The 16,066-nt window shown below is 34.6% G+C and overlaps 1 protein-coding gene and 1 long non-coding RNA gene across 2 annotated transcripts; both read right to left on the bottom strand.

Annotated features, from left to right (window-relative positions):
• Positions 1-231: 231 nt before the first annotated feature.
• On the bottom strand, positions 232-5,326 carry LOC119999375 (probable methyltransferase PMT3). The gene is made up of 8 exons (XM_038846893.1): positions 5,021-5,326; positions 3,611-4,076; positions 3,345-3,509; positions 3,040-3,222; positions 2,020-2,614; positions 1,751-1,863; positions 1,392-1,612; positions 232-869 (listed from the first exon to the last, which is right to left on the bottom strand). The coding sequence occupies exons 2-8, from the start codon at positions 3,878-3,880 to the stop codon at positions 551-553; spliced, it is 1,866 nt and encodes a 621-aa protein (XP_038702821.1). The 5' UTR covers positions 3,881-4,076; positions 5,021-5,326; the 3' UTR covers positions 232-550.
• A 10,248-nt stretch (positions 5,327-15,574) lies between these two features.
• On the bottom strand, positions 15,575-16,066 carry LOC120003997. Its single transcript, XR_005469421.1, has 2 exons — positions 15,952-16,066; positions 15,575-15,840 (listed from the first exon to the last, which is right to left on the bottom strand). It is a non-coding gene; the product is annotated as an uncharacterized LOC120003997 (long non-coding RNA).

Genomic DNA, 16,066 nt, shown 5'->3' with positions numbered 1-16,066 from the left:
GAAATATTCGCTCCACATATTATGTAGAGGTAATATCTGCATAAATCGCTCCACATCTTATGTAGGTAGGGATAATGTCTTTATAGATCCTACTTATCCCCTATGTACCGAAGTTGTTTACCTTTATTGTTTGCCTTGTTTTCCTATCTCTTGCTTAATAAATGAAAGCAAGGACGATTAAATTGGCTAATTAGATCAAAAGCTGACAATGGATGCAGATAATGGCAAAAATGGCAAGCAAAATATTCATTTATAAATTAATAACAGAGAAAATTCAAGTCACAAATCTTCTATACTTCAGCATACATATTATCCACTTAGTTATTGATAAATTGCTGAAGTATTTTCCATAAATAGAGGGGGAAAAAATTGAAGAATAACCTATAAAATGCTGGTAGTTTATAGCTTATCAACTAAGAAAAGAAAAAGTGGCATTCTCTTAATGCTACAAAATGAAATTGTTTACTGCATCACTACTCCGGACATGCTTCTTCGTCCCTCGGATCAGCAGAGAATACAAAGATACTAGGAATTGATGGAAATATGTTATCTACTCTGCTTCTCGGATGCTTTCGCTTGTCAGCCACAACTTCTTCTGGATGACAAGGACAACCTCATCTCCATCCTGGTCAGAATCTGAAGTAGAATCAATTCCCACAGCTTCCCAGTGCAAAGCTGTTAAATACTTCTTTACGAAATCTACCATTGACTGTTTGTCCCGGATTATGACAAAACCAGTGGGTCTGAGAATGCGATCCATCTCAAGCAGCAAATCCTCAGCACTACAGCTTTTCTTTTCAATGTCAGAAAATACAGTCCAAGCATGGAGTAAGTCGTAGGTCCGAGGATATGTTGAGAAGGCTTCACACCTATCAAAACAATTTCTCCCGTCACAAACAAATCTACCAAATTCAAAGTCATTCAAATATTCATGCTCACCCATCAAAACATGGTTAAAGATTCCTAAGAGGTAAAATAACTTTACATAATTTTTTATTTTTCTTAAAAAAGCCACCGCCACAAAGTCGAAAAGAAGCTACTTTACATAATTTTTTGTTTTACAATCGGTCGACAGATTTAGTTCCATCCCTAAGTCATACAATTAATTAACCCCACCCCCGAAGTTCTACACTCAAGTACTGAAGTATTGAAAAGATTAGAAACAAGTAGTACTATTGGCTAAGCAAACAGGAGAGGAGGATGGCCAGACTATCTTAGATCGTTGACCACTACGACCTAGGAAGGCAAGTGGCGGAAAGTCTGATAATACTTTGAAGGTGTCGCATACAGAACATGGCAAACTTCAAGAGAACAGAAAAACCAGTTAAGTAAATGTAGGTCGATCCAAAAGGCAAATCTTGAAATGTAATTCAGTAAGTTGACTTGCATACCAGTTGTGAATAGTGCCTATCAGGCCTCTGTCATATATCAGCTTTAGCGTATTCGGACCATCCTCGGGTACAACATTCATCACCCAAACATCCTTGCCCTTCAGTGCAGCACCAAACGAACCCATGCTCGCTTTCATGTCCATCAAATTCCTCAGGGTGTCTGATTCAATCTTTGGGCTCAAGATATTCCAATAACTCTCCACCCTCCGTCGCCACATTTCCTGCATTAAATTAGCAGCACCTAAGAACACATCTTTGTCTGCATTTAGTAACTGAATGGTGGAGCTGTCTAAACAGGCAAGCAATGACAGTTCTAACATAAACCACAAAATGCTCTACATAAATCAGCCTCTAATTACCGTGTCCTTTTCAAACATGTCATCTGAATAGCCAAAATCAGCAAGACGTGGAGGAGCACTACTCAACCTAGCTGGCCATGGAGCTAATCCGCTCCCTTGAACTTTGTGATCATCTGAAAAAAAAAATACTACTCAGCGTATGGTTTCAACAAGGATATACCGTCCTTGATAAAACAGAAAAAAAAAACAATGAGGAGAAAGAGACCAATTTGTAGTCCATCAGCTAGAATGACACTAAGAACAGCAATTTAAAAGAAGAAGACACTTACGGTCAGAGTAAGGTGTGATGCATGCTTCCATTTGTACACCCCATACTGCATCGGGATCACTGTCAGAACGGCAAAGAGGAGGTTGAGTACCAGGCTCTCTTTCCATGTAACAGTCATTTGACAAGGGCTTTTGCCAGACGACAGTTTGATTCCTCTTTGCAGCTACTATCCAACACATCCGACCCACAAGGGCACTCATTTCTCTCCATATCTTGAGATCCTCCTCATCCTGTGCATAGGCTTCTGGAGACGAATAGGCAAAATATCCCCCAGGACGGAGTACCCGATCTAGCTCGAGAAGTAGGATACCATCCCTTTGAAGCCAATCAATTCTACAACGAGAGCAGTGCGCAAGCTCAAAAGATCTGCTAGGGTAAGGGAGCCTCTTTGTCCCTAGAACACCTAGAAAAGCAGGAATTCCTCTTTCTAAGGCAAACTGGATTTGATTTTGATGCACGTCATTAGGGGCCAAGGACATTGCTATAACATCATGTTTAAGAAGATAAGCTCCAAAACTTGCAACACCGCATCCAACATCAAGTACTGTTCGTAATCTTCCTTCATTATTTATATTATTGTGCGAAAAGTTGAGCATCTGCAATTTAAACATAAATAATATTAATCCATCTAGTAGAAGAAAGTTGTGAGAACCAGCATACTCTAAAAATTCAGCAATCCCAAAATTGAGATAAGTAATGATCATGTACACTGCTGAATTTTGTGAATAAGTAATAAACTACCCACTAACAACTTTCATTCGACAATTTGCAATGAGAAAATGCTCATAATATTATGATAAACGTGGGTAAAAGCAATAAGAATAAATAATTATTCTATTAGCAAAATTAACACCATTTTCATTTTTTCCCTTCCAAAATTGTTCTTTTCTTGTCAAGTTTGTAGATGCAAGCCTTACAACCAAAGATTTGAAAATTTTCTTCGTCCTTCACCACCATATTTTGAATTGGGGATCACTTTGCTTAATTCGTCATCCAAGTCAACAAGAGTTAGTAACCTTACATTTGCAATTGAAGCAATATACTTGCCAGCTCCATAATGAAAATGCGTTCCTCCCCCAGGAAATACTATCTTTTCACCTTTCACAACCATCCAGTTCTGATCAGACTTCTCATGCGCAAGATGTGTATGAGGAATATTTGCTTTCCATACTTCATCCCTACTTGTTGGCCACTTAACTGGGATCTGTTACACCGCAGGTATAATATAACAGTAAACTTATCACATGACTCTTAATGGTCAAGGAACTCAAATAAGACAAAAAAAAGTTTCTTGTAAATTTGAATGCAACATAATGATATAATCACCTTGTAACCTGCTGGAGGTGGAATCAAGCAATTGTACCGCCTTTCTGGAGGAGGGCAATGCCGTTCATAGTGCTCCATTAAAGAAAGATCTAGCTTCAGCCTCATTTGATATATGTGATTCCTGTCTAAGCAGGGAATTAGTTCTGAATGCCGATCATCACAAACCTTCAAAAATTTGATCAGATAAAGGACACGCCATCAGTATACACAGAACAATTGGGGAAAGGGTAGGTGCTCCAACCTAATTGCACATTGAATTAACTTACTGGGAAACTCTTAGGTATAATATCATCTTCTCCGTCTTCCTGCCCAAATTTTGTTGAATCCTCTTGCTTGCCATCAGCATCATCATCCCCACCCAAATAAGATGAACCAAGTTTTCTTAAGGATCTGCTGCCATATTCCAAAGCTGATGCACCACGGCTGGAGCCAAAAATGGATCCATGGTACAGGTAAATAAAACCCAGAAACAAAGCGAAAACACACACGGAAGTGATCAAACGCTTCTTTTGGCCTCCATCAGATCTTCCCCTCATTGTTTATATAGCTTTGGAAATTTTCAATCAAATTATCCAATTACAGTTATAAGAACTAGGAGATCACAATGCGGATCTCATTGCACCAAAACTAACTTGTTTAGGGATAACTAATTGAAAGTATTGTTCACTCTCATGCTTCACTATCAAGAATGAAAATGTGACGACACCAACAGCAAACACGGTTTTGATTAACCTGTGAAAAGACAAGAAAACAATGGTCAGCATATCTTTTAGGACATATGTGTGAAAGGTTATAACAGAGAGAGGACAATTTCATAAAACTGAAAGAATCCTTTTATTCCCGTTGGCAATTGAAAATTTAAAAATCAAAGTAAAAAATCAAAATTCAACGCAGCATAAAAAATTATGTGAGATCAAAACCAGAACCAATAAACAAGGCTAGCTTAACTTTAGGTCCCATCAATCCTAAAATCCAGGCATTTGAACAATTAATCCAGCCATCTCAAATCTGATCAGATCACTATGGAAAACCATGGTGAAAGGGAAGAAAACGAAGCTACTAAAAGAAGAGCTTTCACAAGCCATAGGATGCTGCCAAATAATTCTGGTAGCAAGTTGAAGAAGACATGACACGGACTTGTCTCAGGGAATACTCGATTATGTATCCGTTAGAACACACACAAAGACAATACAAGGGGTCCTATCTTATAATACCCATCGACAGCACAAACAAGATAATGAGGGAAGAGACATTAGTGCCATTGAACTAAGAAATAAAGATCTCACCCACCAATTAGTGAACAATTCAGAAAAGAAACACCATTTATGCCATTGAGAACCAATGTAAACGAGAACAAAGAACGACAATTGAAATGCCGACTCTTTATTTACGTCATATTGAAAGTCATAGATCTGATGCTAACATACAATCCAAAACCAATCCTTTCATTGAAAATCCATCAATCAACCAACCAAACTAAATAACCCAATTGTCCAACTAGACCGAAAGAAATCCAACTAACCTATCGATTCCTAATAGGAACACATTAATAAAACACCAATCGAATAAAAAAAACCCAGATGGGATTTCAATTAGATTATTAAAAAAATCAACACTTTCTGCAAAACCCAAGAAGTTCAACCATAGAAAACAAGCACAAGAAAGTGAAAGCTTACTGGGTTAGAACCAAAAGAACCGAAATGGGAAAATGGAGATCCCTAAATTTGCACGGGAGATCTGAGCCAGAGAGGGTTCTATGTGTATATATCAAATTATCAAGTAACGAAAGAGGAATAGAGTAGATCTCAAGAGTTTGCTTTTGTTATTCTATTTTTGGGGGAAGATAGAGAGAAACTTGCCTAGACTATGTGAGTGAGGTCGATAGAGAGATTGCAAGCACCGTTTACATAGAGGTTGTTAAGGCTCCTCTATCTCCTCGTCGTCGCTGTCATATAAATCTCTTAAATTTTGGTGCTTCTGCTGTTAATTGTTAGGGATCAGATCTATCTCCCTTTAATTAACTACTGAGCTACTAAGCAGCAATAATTACCGTTAATTTAATAGCCACAATGATATGAACTATGAAGTAGAATTTAATTTAATTTATTATTTTTTCACAATAAAATAATAATAAAGTCATGCATTTATCTTTAAAATTCCAATGTAAATATGATTTTGTTGGGTGTTTTAGCATAGCGTTGTGATTGTTTGTTGATCATATTGGCACAACCTTTTTTTTTGATTAGTTGTTCTCGCTAGCCTTTTTTTTAAGAAAATGATTTATGATTTTTTTTTCCTAGTAAAGGTAAGAACTTTCACATGGGCGTTGCACTTATTTTGTAGGACATAGCTAAGAAAAATGGATGGTTCACATGATGATATATAATTTGGAATGGTACAATCGATCAGAACTTGAATGTCGTAAGTTTTAACGTAAGTGGAAGGTCGTAAATTCAAATCTCATGGGTGTTTCAATTATCGTAATTTGTAAGTTGTGCACTTGCTTAGCCAAATGTGCGCAAATGACGTCCTGCATTATCTTTTCACACTAGATCTCGATCCAAGTCTCAACTGGTCCATGAGGGTTGCGAGATCTTCCATGCAACCTAAAATTTACCAGTAAATTATTCGATGAGCAGTTGGGTGGGTTTCATGTTCCTAATATATATATATTAGGCCTTAATTAAAGAGTCTTGCAACTTCATTTCTTCCATGGGAGTTTGATGATAATTTTTTTTTTTGAAAGAGTTTGATAGTAAGTTGTTAGAATAAACTCTTGTCAAATATATGAGGTTTAGAGTTTAAGTCACTTGTCAAGCAAATTTCTTTGACGGCACTCATCATGGGCCGAAAGTCATGTAATTGTTTGTTGTGTATGAGACAAGAGACTCACGTTGGAGGGAACACCATGAGTGCAAATGTAACCGTGTCTTGAATGAGTTTATCTTTAAAAGAACGCGTGCTTGCGTTATTGGCTAAATGGGAGTGCCTGCACTCTATACTACAGGCAGTGAAATTATATTCCGTTAGATTTGTTATTTGACATTAAAAATCGGTGTGGATCCTACACTTGTAAATACATTTAAGGATTACAATGAAAACTACAGGGATTGTCTACAGTTTCCACTGTAAATACCCTTAACTCATTATTGGCATGTCACTTAATAGGCATAAATTAATTTCCAAATACTGAATTTGATTATGAATTTATGAAGGGACTTGTTCAATGTCCAATCAATGTATACTTTAATAATTAAACCCATTTATTTCTGTCTATAAAGAAAACCATGAGCAATCACTATTAGTCTATCAATTACAACTGTAAATGGTTTTCTTTAATATCAAATTCCGTGTCCGGAGAGCGACTTGTCTTTCATGCTAAATCTCAGCCGACATAGTAAATATGGAGAAGTGTGGGCCTCCACTAAGAGACCACTCCGTGTTGGCAAATTGAAGTAACTTGGGATTGTGTAAAGTCGTGCGAGTACACCTACACAAAGTGGTTCGATTAGCAATCAATTAAGTTAGATATATGTGTTCAAAATTTGATTGTAACGAAAAATATATTTTTTAATGATATTTCAAAAAAAAAAAGAAGAAAGTCATGCGGGTGCTACCTGCCTAGGTTTGTGATATGTCTAGGGTTTTCATGTAATCGTGCCTAGTCGACTTCTCTAGGGTTTGTGATTTTCTTGTCCGTGAATTTTATGTATTAGGGTATGTTCCCACTTTGGTCTTGGTTATGTATTGTTAGCGTTTAATATTCATATCTATATGAGTGTTAAATTTGAAGTGGTATGAAGTCATATGCTTTTTATTGGTAACGTGATTAAGTCTCAAGCAGTCAAGTAATTAAGAGACGGACTCAGGCTTTCAATTTTTTTGACGAGCCGAGCTTAAGCTCTGATTTTTGAAGGACCCGTCAAAGCCTAAGAGTGTGTTTGGATTGAGGGATTTGGGGGGAGGGGAGGGGAAGGGAAGGGAAAGGGAAGGAAGAGAATGGAAGAGAAAATACAGTTCCCTCTCTCATGTTTGGATAGATAAAAAAAGAAAGGAAAGAAAAGTAGTTTAATTTACTAGTTTATCCTTATTTGTTATATTTAAGTGTTATGTTGAAGGGTAAAATATATTTTAAACTTATAAGTAACTTAATTAGTAATCTATTCCCTCCAAATGACTCCATTTTGGGAGGAAAGAATTTTGACAAAAATTTGATGAAATCTTCCTCCCAAATCCCCTCAAATTCCTCCCCTCAATTTTTTATAAACTATCCAAACAAGGAATTAGAAGGAAACTCTCTTTTCCTTCTCTTCCCTCCCCTTCAAATCCCTCAATCCAAACACACTATAAGAACACTCACAATGACCCACTTTCGTTGGGCCAAAAGTGTAATGTAATGTCTCTCTTCTTGAGTCAAGCAAAAAATAAGGCTCCAATGAGATTGTTTTATTGTCCCAAAATTGATGAGTCAAATCTTTCAAGAATGAATGTTTCAATGCTTAATTGTTTGCCCAGTTTCAATTGGGGCCCACCCAAGTCCCAACGACCAAAATCGTATACGAACCAAGCCTTCTTCCTCTTTATACAATGTCTTTCACAAAACGGAAGCCTGGAGATCGCGAGTGACGAGTGATCTGAGAAATCAGACGGAGAAGCTATTGCGGCGACAGGAATGGTGGCTGTTCACTCGATCTACAGCAGGTATGAACTGATTTTCATGTGAGATTTAGGGTTTATATTTCCAACCCATTTAGCTACCACTATGACGAAGTGATTTTCGAAGTTTTTTTTCTTCGTTCTTTGAACAAAAATGGCTTCAATGGCTTTGGCTACTGGATTCATAATTGCATACGTCTTTTGATTTATTTCAATATTGACAAAGGTTCTGTGACTACATAGTATGGTTTTGATAGTTTGCAATTTCTTTTTGTTTGTTTCGTCTGAACATGTGAGGTGGATAAGTGTAATTTTCTGCAAAATAATATTGGACAAGATCCTCAAGAGATGACTCTCCATTTCTATGGATGGTCATATATGTCCTAGGTTGAATTGTGGCTGCTGCAACAAGTTGAGGAAGCACTTGGCTCTACTTTCCATTTGATCTAGCTCGGTTGCATGCAATGCTTCTAGATCTTCATCAATCTGCTCCGCTTCAATATTTTTACGTCTTCGTCGAAATAAGTTTCATCTTCTGCTTGATAAACCCTCTGCCATAATTTTTTATATTTCAGATGCAGATACTCAGGAAGTTGTTTCACAGAGCTCCAATTTGTGCACAACTCATGACTTGTATTTGTATAAAATATGTAAAACTATTTACCCCTGAAGTCTTACAAGTTACAATAATGTTGGAGTAGTGCATGTCATTATTGGTTGTTCACATGATGCGCTACTATGCATTATGTGATATATATATATATATCTCCAATTATGTTTACTGTGTCTATAGTGATAGTTGTACAATTATGTCATTATATATGTTGTATGCATGTGATACTTCAGTGTGTATATGCTATACTGTGTGCATGCGATGCACACAAACACACACATATAAACATGGAGCAATTCCCACATAAGGATCTAATGTAAGGGTGTAAAATAATAATTTATGTTTACACCATTGATTTGAAACATGTGGGATTCAAAGCAGTGAAACTCACTTGTCATCTCATTCATTCACACTATTAAAATGTAACCTTTATTTTACACCCTTATATTAGACTCTTATATGAGAAATCCTCTATAAACATATATATAATATATATTTTACATAGCATATATGTATAGCATATATATATATATATATATATATATATAATATGCATTTTGTGCATAAATAGGAATTCTCACATAAGAGTCTAATATAAGGGTGTAAAATAATGATTATTTTTTAATGGTATGGATGAATGAGATGACAAATGAGATCCGCTGCTTTGGGTCCTACATGTTTTAAATCAATTATGCAAATATAGACCATTATTTTACACCCTTACATTAGACCCTTATGTGAGAATTCTTATATATATATATGATATGATATACATATATGCATATTGTGTATATATAATTAGGTGCTTGTATTTGACGCCAAAAACATAGTCAGTAAATTTATACCATTGTACAACTCCAAAAGATTTTTCATTCTCAATATAACCACGTCAACAAAACACGTCTCCATGTAACCACATCAATAAAACATAATTTTCAATGCATTATTCATGTGCAAACAAAGAACAACTATTGTGGTTGTTCTTACTCAACCCGACTCGCTTTCATCCCTATCAAAAAGTCAGGGCCCATAAGAACGCCTGCAACTGTGCCAAGTGTGTAGCGCAAGGAGAAGGACAAAGTTTCATTGTCACGTCAAAAGCCTGTTATCTACTTATCTTAGATTCTTTTGACTTCATTTCTTTGTACTTAAAACTGTTGGCAAATGTCTCGATCGATCAAGGGTGTACAAAATGCATGGAAGGTGAGTACTACATAATATATATATATACACACACACACACATGTGCAGAGATCTCGCGATGGAGAAGAAGTGAAATCGTGAGAGAATGAGGATTGAATCAGGTTAGGACAAAAAAGGGGTTAAAAATTTGGGAACTCAAGACTTTTTAATCTCAGCTGTTCAATAGATCTAACGACTGAGATAAGAGTACACAAGTTATGTTAATTTATGGGTGTTCGCATAAGAGCATCCTTGATATATATATATATATATATATTTGTAGTAGAGAGAAACACAAGGTTTGGAGCTTTGAATGTGAACAATCAACCAATCTCAGACCTCAATATTTTGTCGTTTTGATGACATTAGGGTTAGGGATGGCAACGGGTGGGGTACCCTTCCAATTAGGAAATACCAAAACCGTTTCCATTTAAGATACTTTATACCAAAACCGTTCCAAAACCATTTAAAAAACCATTTAAATTTCTAAACCCTGAACCGTTTCATAACCGTTTACCATCGGGTACCCATTTACTATTTAACTTTTAATATTTTTATTTTTTTCTTTGATGATTATATTAATATAAATTAATATTGAGTATGGTTTATATTAATTATGATTTTATAATTCAAATTAGTCTAATTTATAGTTTTATTAGTATGCTTCTATAAATATATATGTTTTAATATGCTTTATCATGTTATAATTTAGTATCCTAGGAGTATACCTTTATAGATGATTTATAATATTTTACTATAATGAATCTTTTTATTAAACGGTTCGGGTACCCTAAACCCGACACCAAAAACCAAACCCGACCCTAAACCATGACGGGTTTGAAAACCAAAACCAAAACCGTTTCCAAAACCTATAAGTTAAATAAAGTACGGTTCGGTTACCCTGCGGATAATGCTCGGATCGGTTTTTTTTTACCATTCTTAATTAGGGTTTGGACTCCCAAGAGTGTCGGTCTTAGCAAGGAAAAAGAAAGTTAAATAAAGTACGACAATTTCGTACTAACGTCGTCCGGTTCTTATTGTCCGGTATTGATTTTAGCCGTTGGATTTGTAAAATTGATTTTACCTTGTATGTACTCTCTTTCTTCTTTCCAAATAAATAGGGAACATATATTTTCACATCAATTTTTACAAAATATCTTATTATCAACACTAAATTCAGTGCAATTCATGTAATACGCTGTGTTTAGAGTGATGCCGCTCCACCAAACACTCTTCATGCCAACATAATTGCTGACTATATGCTAGTGGTTTTGTTGACATTTCATAAGCTACGAAATGGAGTTTATGAAGACGTTATCTTAAAAATTAACGTGGGCCCACTTTGAATGTTAAGTTCTTATTTATTTTTTAAAATAATTTACGTAGGCCCCACTTTTGTAATAGTTTATATTAAATAAAATAATTATTCTATAAATTTTTTTTCACAATAATATAATAAAAATATTTAAAATAAAAACATAAATATAATATTATTAAATATTCAGATTATTGTTTTAATTTTAATATAAAAATATTATTTAATTCAGATAATTGTTTTAAAAAATCATAAAATTTAATATTACATAATTTACCAAACACAACACAATTTATTCAATAGCATATAAGCTCGTAATAATTTTTAATTCACCAAACATCTCACAATATAGTATATAATTTTTTTTTCCACGATTTTTAAAGTATCAATGAAAATCAATCTAATCGCTCTATCAAATAAAACCTTTACCAAACACTTCACAACTCATGTGGGGGCACTAGAGTAGACTATTAGTGGAGTGGGAATGACGACCCATTGTTGGGAACTGAAGGATGGGTCTCTCTTGCCGACAAGAGTACTGGTCCCTAAGCACATGTTAGATGGGCCCCACGAAGCCCATTTGTCAAACTGGAAGTGGAAACAACACTGGAAGAGAATTTCATATTTTCATGGATTCTTTATTTTTTTGGATTTTTATGTATAATTCATTTTATCTTTTATTAATTTTTTTTTCATAAATTATTAAACAAAAAAAACAAACAAGAAATCAATATTTCTTGTGAAAAAACAAAATTTCCAAAATTTTTTTTTCCACAACATCGAGTCAGCAATCCATAAACCAAAAAAGAAATGAAAAAAGACATACTAATTTGCCTTCATCATGCCTTTCTTTTTTGTTTGTTGAAGTGGCATTTCTCTTGCATGCACAGTTTTGTACGCCTCTCATGCACACATATATAATAGATCCTTTAGAAAAACTGGGTTTCTGGGCTATATATTTTTTACAATACTATTAACTAGGTTTCTGGGGCATGGCAGATCGATGATAATACGGGCATGAAATTTACCCAAAATATTCTACCAAGCCATTTTGTGATTGAATAGATGATGACTGGCTTCATTTGACAGATAATTTTATTAATAGCATATATGCTAGTGTATATTTTGGATAATAATATTAATATATATGTTGTTTGAAATGCGATATATGTGAAATTCGGGAAAAAAAAATTACAAGGGTATGACCATATATATGTAGGGTAAAATTAGATTGGTGTAATAAAGTAATAAACAACTTACTAGTTATTGTTAACATAATTTTTTTTTCTCCTACTTAATTTAAGAAGTTATTCTATTCCTATTCCCTGTAATTTCATTTGTTTGCTTTGGTCTCTCAAGTTAGTGTATACAATGGATGAACATTATTTGCATCCCATTTTTTACTAAATACACTCCACTCTAATGTGTTTTTAAAGGATTAATGGAGTGTACTTAATAAAAAATGAGTGCAAATAGTGTCAATCATACAATGGGCTTATATAAACTCAAACTTTGTTATCCATCCTAACCTAAAATCTTAAGAAACTAATTAAGCTATGAGTTTATCCACGTATTTTAATCACTTAATTTTTTTTTTCATATGTTAGTTATATGAGATTTTAATCACAATAATAATGCTAATGATTTTGTCCCTTATATGCTCAGATGATCATGTTGGTACTAATATGCACTATGCTGAACATTGATATATGATTTATAATAATTAGAGATTCAATATAATAATGGCCTAGCCATGTAATAGACATTCGTATGCCATGGTATACATATAGATCATACAACAAAGATCTAAGTCATGAGCTGCGAGCCCTGCAATTATTGGCTACAATTTGTCCCAAAAATCATGTTAAATCATGATTTTTTTTTGAAAATAAAATATTAGAATTTAGGTGTTACAAATTAGTGTTTAGAATTTAGGGTATAAGGTTTAGGATTCGAAAGCACTAAATCTAGGTGGCATGAAGTGTGGGGGACTATTTAATACTAAATGATCGATCCTCCACACTTCTCTTCATGCCACCTAGATTATGGATAATTATGGACACATCATTTTGGTTTAGGATTTAGGTACTTACCAAAAAGTTTAGTTTTTTTTTTTTTTAAAAATCTATACTATATTCTAACATTATAAATACCAAAAACACTCAATAACACATTTTAAAACATAATTTAATTTAATTTTGTGGGAGAATTGTAGCTAAAATTGGAGCCTCTAAAAAATCTCTCTCAACTTCTCCAAAAATTCTCTCTACTTCTCCAAAACTTTCCCTTACCTTCTCCAAAACTTTCTTCAGCGATAGTCTGACTGGAGGGACAACCTTAGTATGCTTGCCGAATAATTTGAGTTCTCTGCGTTTTCTACCAATGGGTTTGTCGATTGATAACATCAATGCGATAATGAAGAAGATGATCAATGATTATGGTCGATCTTTTGCGATATACCCCTGGAGCTGCTTATGTTTCTAGATCTGCTTTGATTCTTCCTCAAATTGTCAATTTTGTCTTGGTTGCGGTTTCAAATTGATAGATCTAGTTATGTAGATACAAGTTTGTTGTTTTCAATCATTATTCCTTAGTGTAAAGACAAGAGTTCTCTATTTGTTTTGTATTGTGTTTTCATTTTTTTCAAAGTAGGGTGTTCTACCCATTGTAGTACCTCTGGTGTCCATTGTTACCGAAAGATTTTAGTTTGTTTCATTTATTGATGGGTCTCATCTTGATGACTTTCGTCTATCCATTAGATAGAGAGAATTACCACTATACCACACGTGGTACATACTCTATATTTATTTTTTTTACTAATGCAATAAGGTCTTTTTGACATTCCCTTCAAAAAAAATAAAAAAATTGGAGCCTCTATCCCTAAGGGCTTGCTTGGATTGAGGTTTTAGAGAGTTAAGTGAGGAGGGTTAAGGAGGGTGGAGTAAGTCCACCTTGCTTGGATTGTAAGAGGGAGGGTTAAGTGGAGTTAAGTAGGGGTGACTTTCCCTCTCACTTAACTCTCAAACTCTACATTTTGTAACCCCTCAATTTGGGGGTTTGTGAGGTGAGAGAAAATTTTGTTTATAATTTTCATAATCATGCATAAAGTTTTTTCATTCATTTCAATTTAACTCTTCTAAACTCTATCTCCTATCCAAGTAAGTATAAGTCAAGGTAATCCCTCTCCTATGACTCCCCTCACTCAACTCTCCCTCCATTAACTCTACTATACTCTTCATTTTACAATCCAAACAAATAAGTCAATGACCAATATAAAATTTCTCGGTACCATAAATAATAATTATCATATTAATAATTCAATTATAATAAATTCTTTTGTTACCCATATATAATTAATTGCCATTAAATTTTCAAGTCTAATCAGTCTCATTCACTGTATATATATGGAAAATGATTGGTTGGAATTATTCCACCAAATCTGTACCATTGAATGGTGGGGTGTGTTGTTGTCAAATTCAATGCAATCATGCATTGAATGGTGGTGATTTGGTGGAATTAATTGAACTAATTCCAGCCCCCTATCCCGTTGAAGATACCAAAATCCCTAACAAACTTTTCATATAAAGAGAAGCAGCAAACACAAAATGACTGACCAACCATGGAACCTATATACTTAATCACACAGCTGATCGCCTGGTTAAGGTTTAGGATTTACCTCTTTGTCGCATACAATATCTCATTTTGTTGTTGCAACTAATTAACACAAGCATGGACCAATCCACCATATATATATATATATATTGATGCATCATGCATGTAATATCTTATATAATGTGACAGTCAAAACAGTGCAAAGTAATTTTGTTCGCAAGAATCGAGATGATGAAGGAGTAACAAAAACAGAGTGTTAAATAGGGTTCATGTATCATATATGCCCTTCTGGTTAAACTTAATGCATGTAGCTCCTCTTTAGGGGACATCCACGACTGATATGACATGCTACAGATCAACTGGGGCACTGCTGCCTCTCCTCTAAACACACACACACACACACAGACACATATATATACATATGAATCATATATATATATATATACACACATATATATCAAACCCCAATATGTTACCATCAGTGATTCAGTACTCCCACATAAAGCACTGCAGCTATATAATTTTCAAACTTAATTATTTCCTATCTTGCTGATATAATCTTCCCTAGTACTAGTAATAGTGTATTTACATCTATCTTTTCTTTTTTTTGGGAGTTACGGTTTATGGATTGACCTCAAAGTGAGCAAAAGCAACAAAAAGAACTATACCAAAATTGGAAGGGAATGAAAGCGTAAAACTAACCCATGAAAGGCTACCAAAAAGTAAATACGTACAGGCACTATATATAGTAATATAGATAGATATAGTACGATTATATATGGTGCTCCACAAATATGGCATAATCTGTGAAAAAGCTACAGCTTCAGTACCGCCCTTTATTTTAATGCCTGATTGATTTGCCAATACCAATATACCATATATATCCAAGACAGCAACACAGAACAAGACACACAACATGATCTCCAAAATCTAACACATATATATACAAATACAGTGATCTTCAACTACAAACACACGCAGTTACTGCTACTACTAGGATCACATAATATGGCATCCCATAATTCATTAATTAGCTGCGAATATTCTAATCAACTTGTTCACAACTTCATAATTAGCAGTTGGGATAACTGGATATAATTGCTGGGATCCCCTCATAACTGGATAGATAAATAAAGCATGCATTATATATATATATAATAATAATAATATGTATGTATATATTGGGTGCAAATTTTGGTGATGAACAGAAGAGATCAAGTAGTGCTTACTGGCTTGCACTAGCTTGTGACTGCTGATTCAGTTGTTGTGGTGGTGGAGGTCGCTTTCGCTTCTTCTTCTCGTAACTAATTCCTCTGGCCTTGGACTGCGAGTCCCGAACTCCAC

This window comes from Tripterygium wilfordii, chromosome 1 (assembly GCF_013401445.1).
Source record: "Tripterygium wilfordii isolate XIE 37 chromosome 1, ASM1340144v1, whole genome shotgun sequence".
Classification (NCBI taxonomy): Eukaryota; Viridiplantae; Streptophyta; class Magnoliopsida; order Celastrales; family Celastraceae; genus Tripterygium; species Tripterygium wilfordii.
This window is presented reverse-complemented; position numbering and strand designations above follow the sequence as displayed.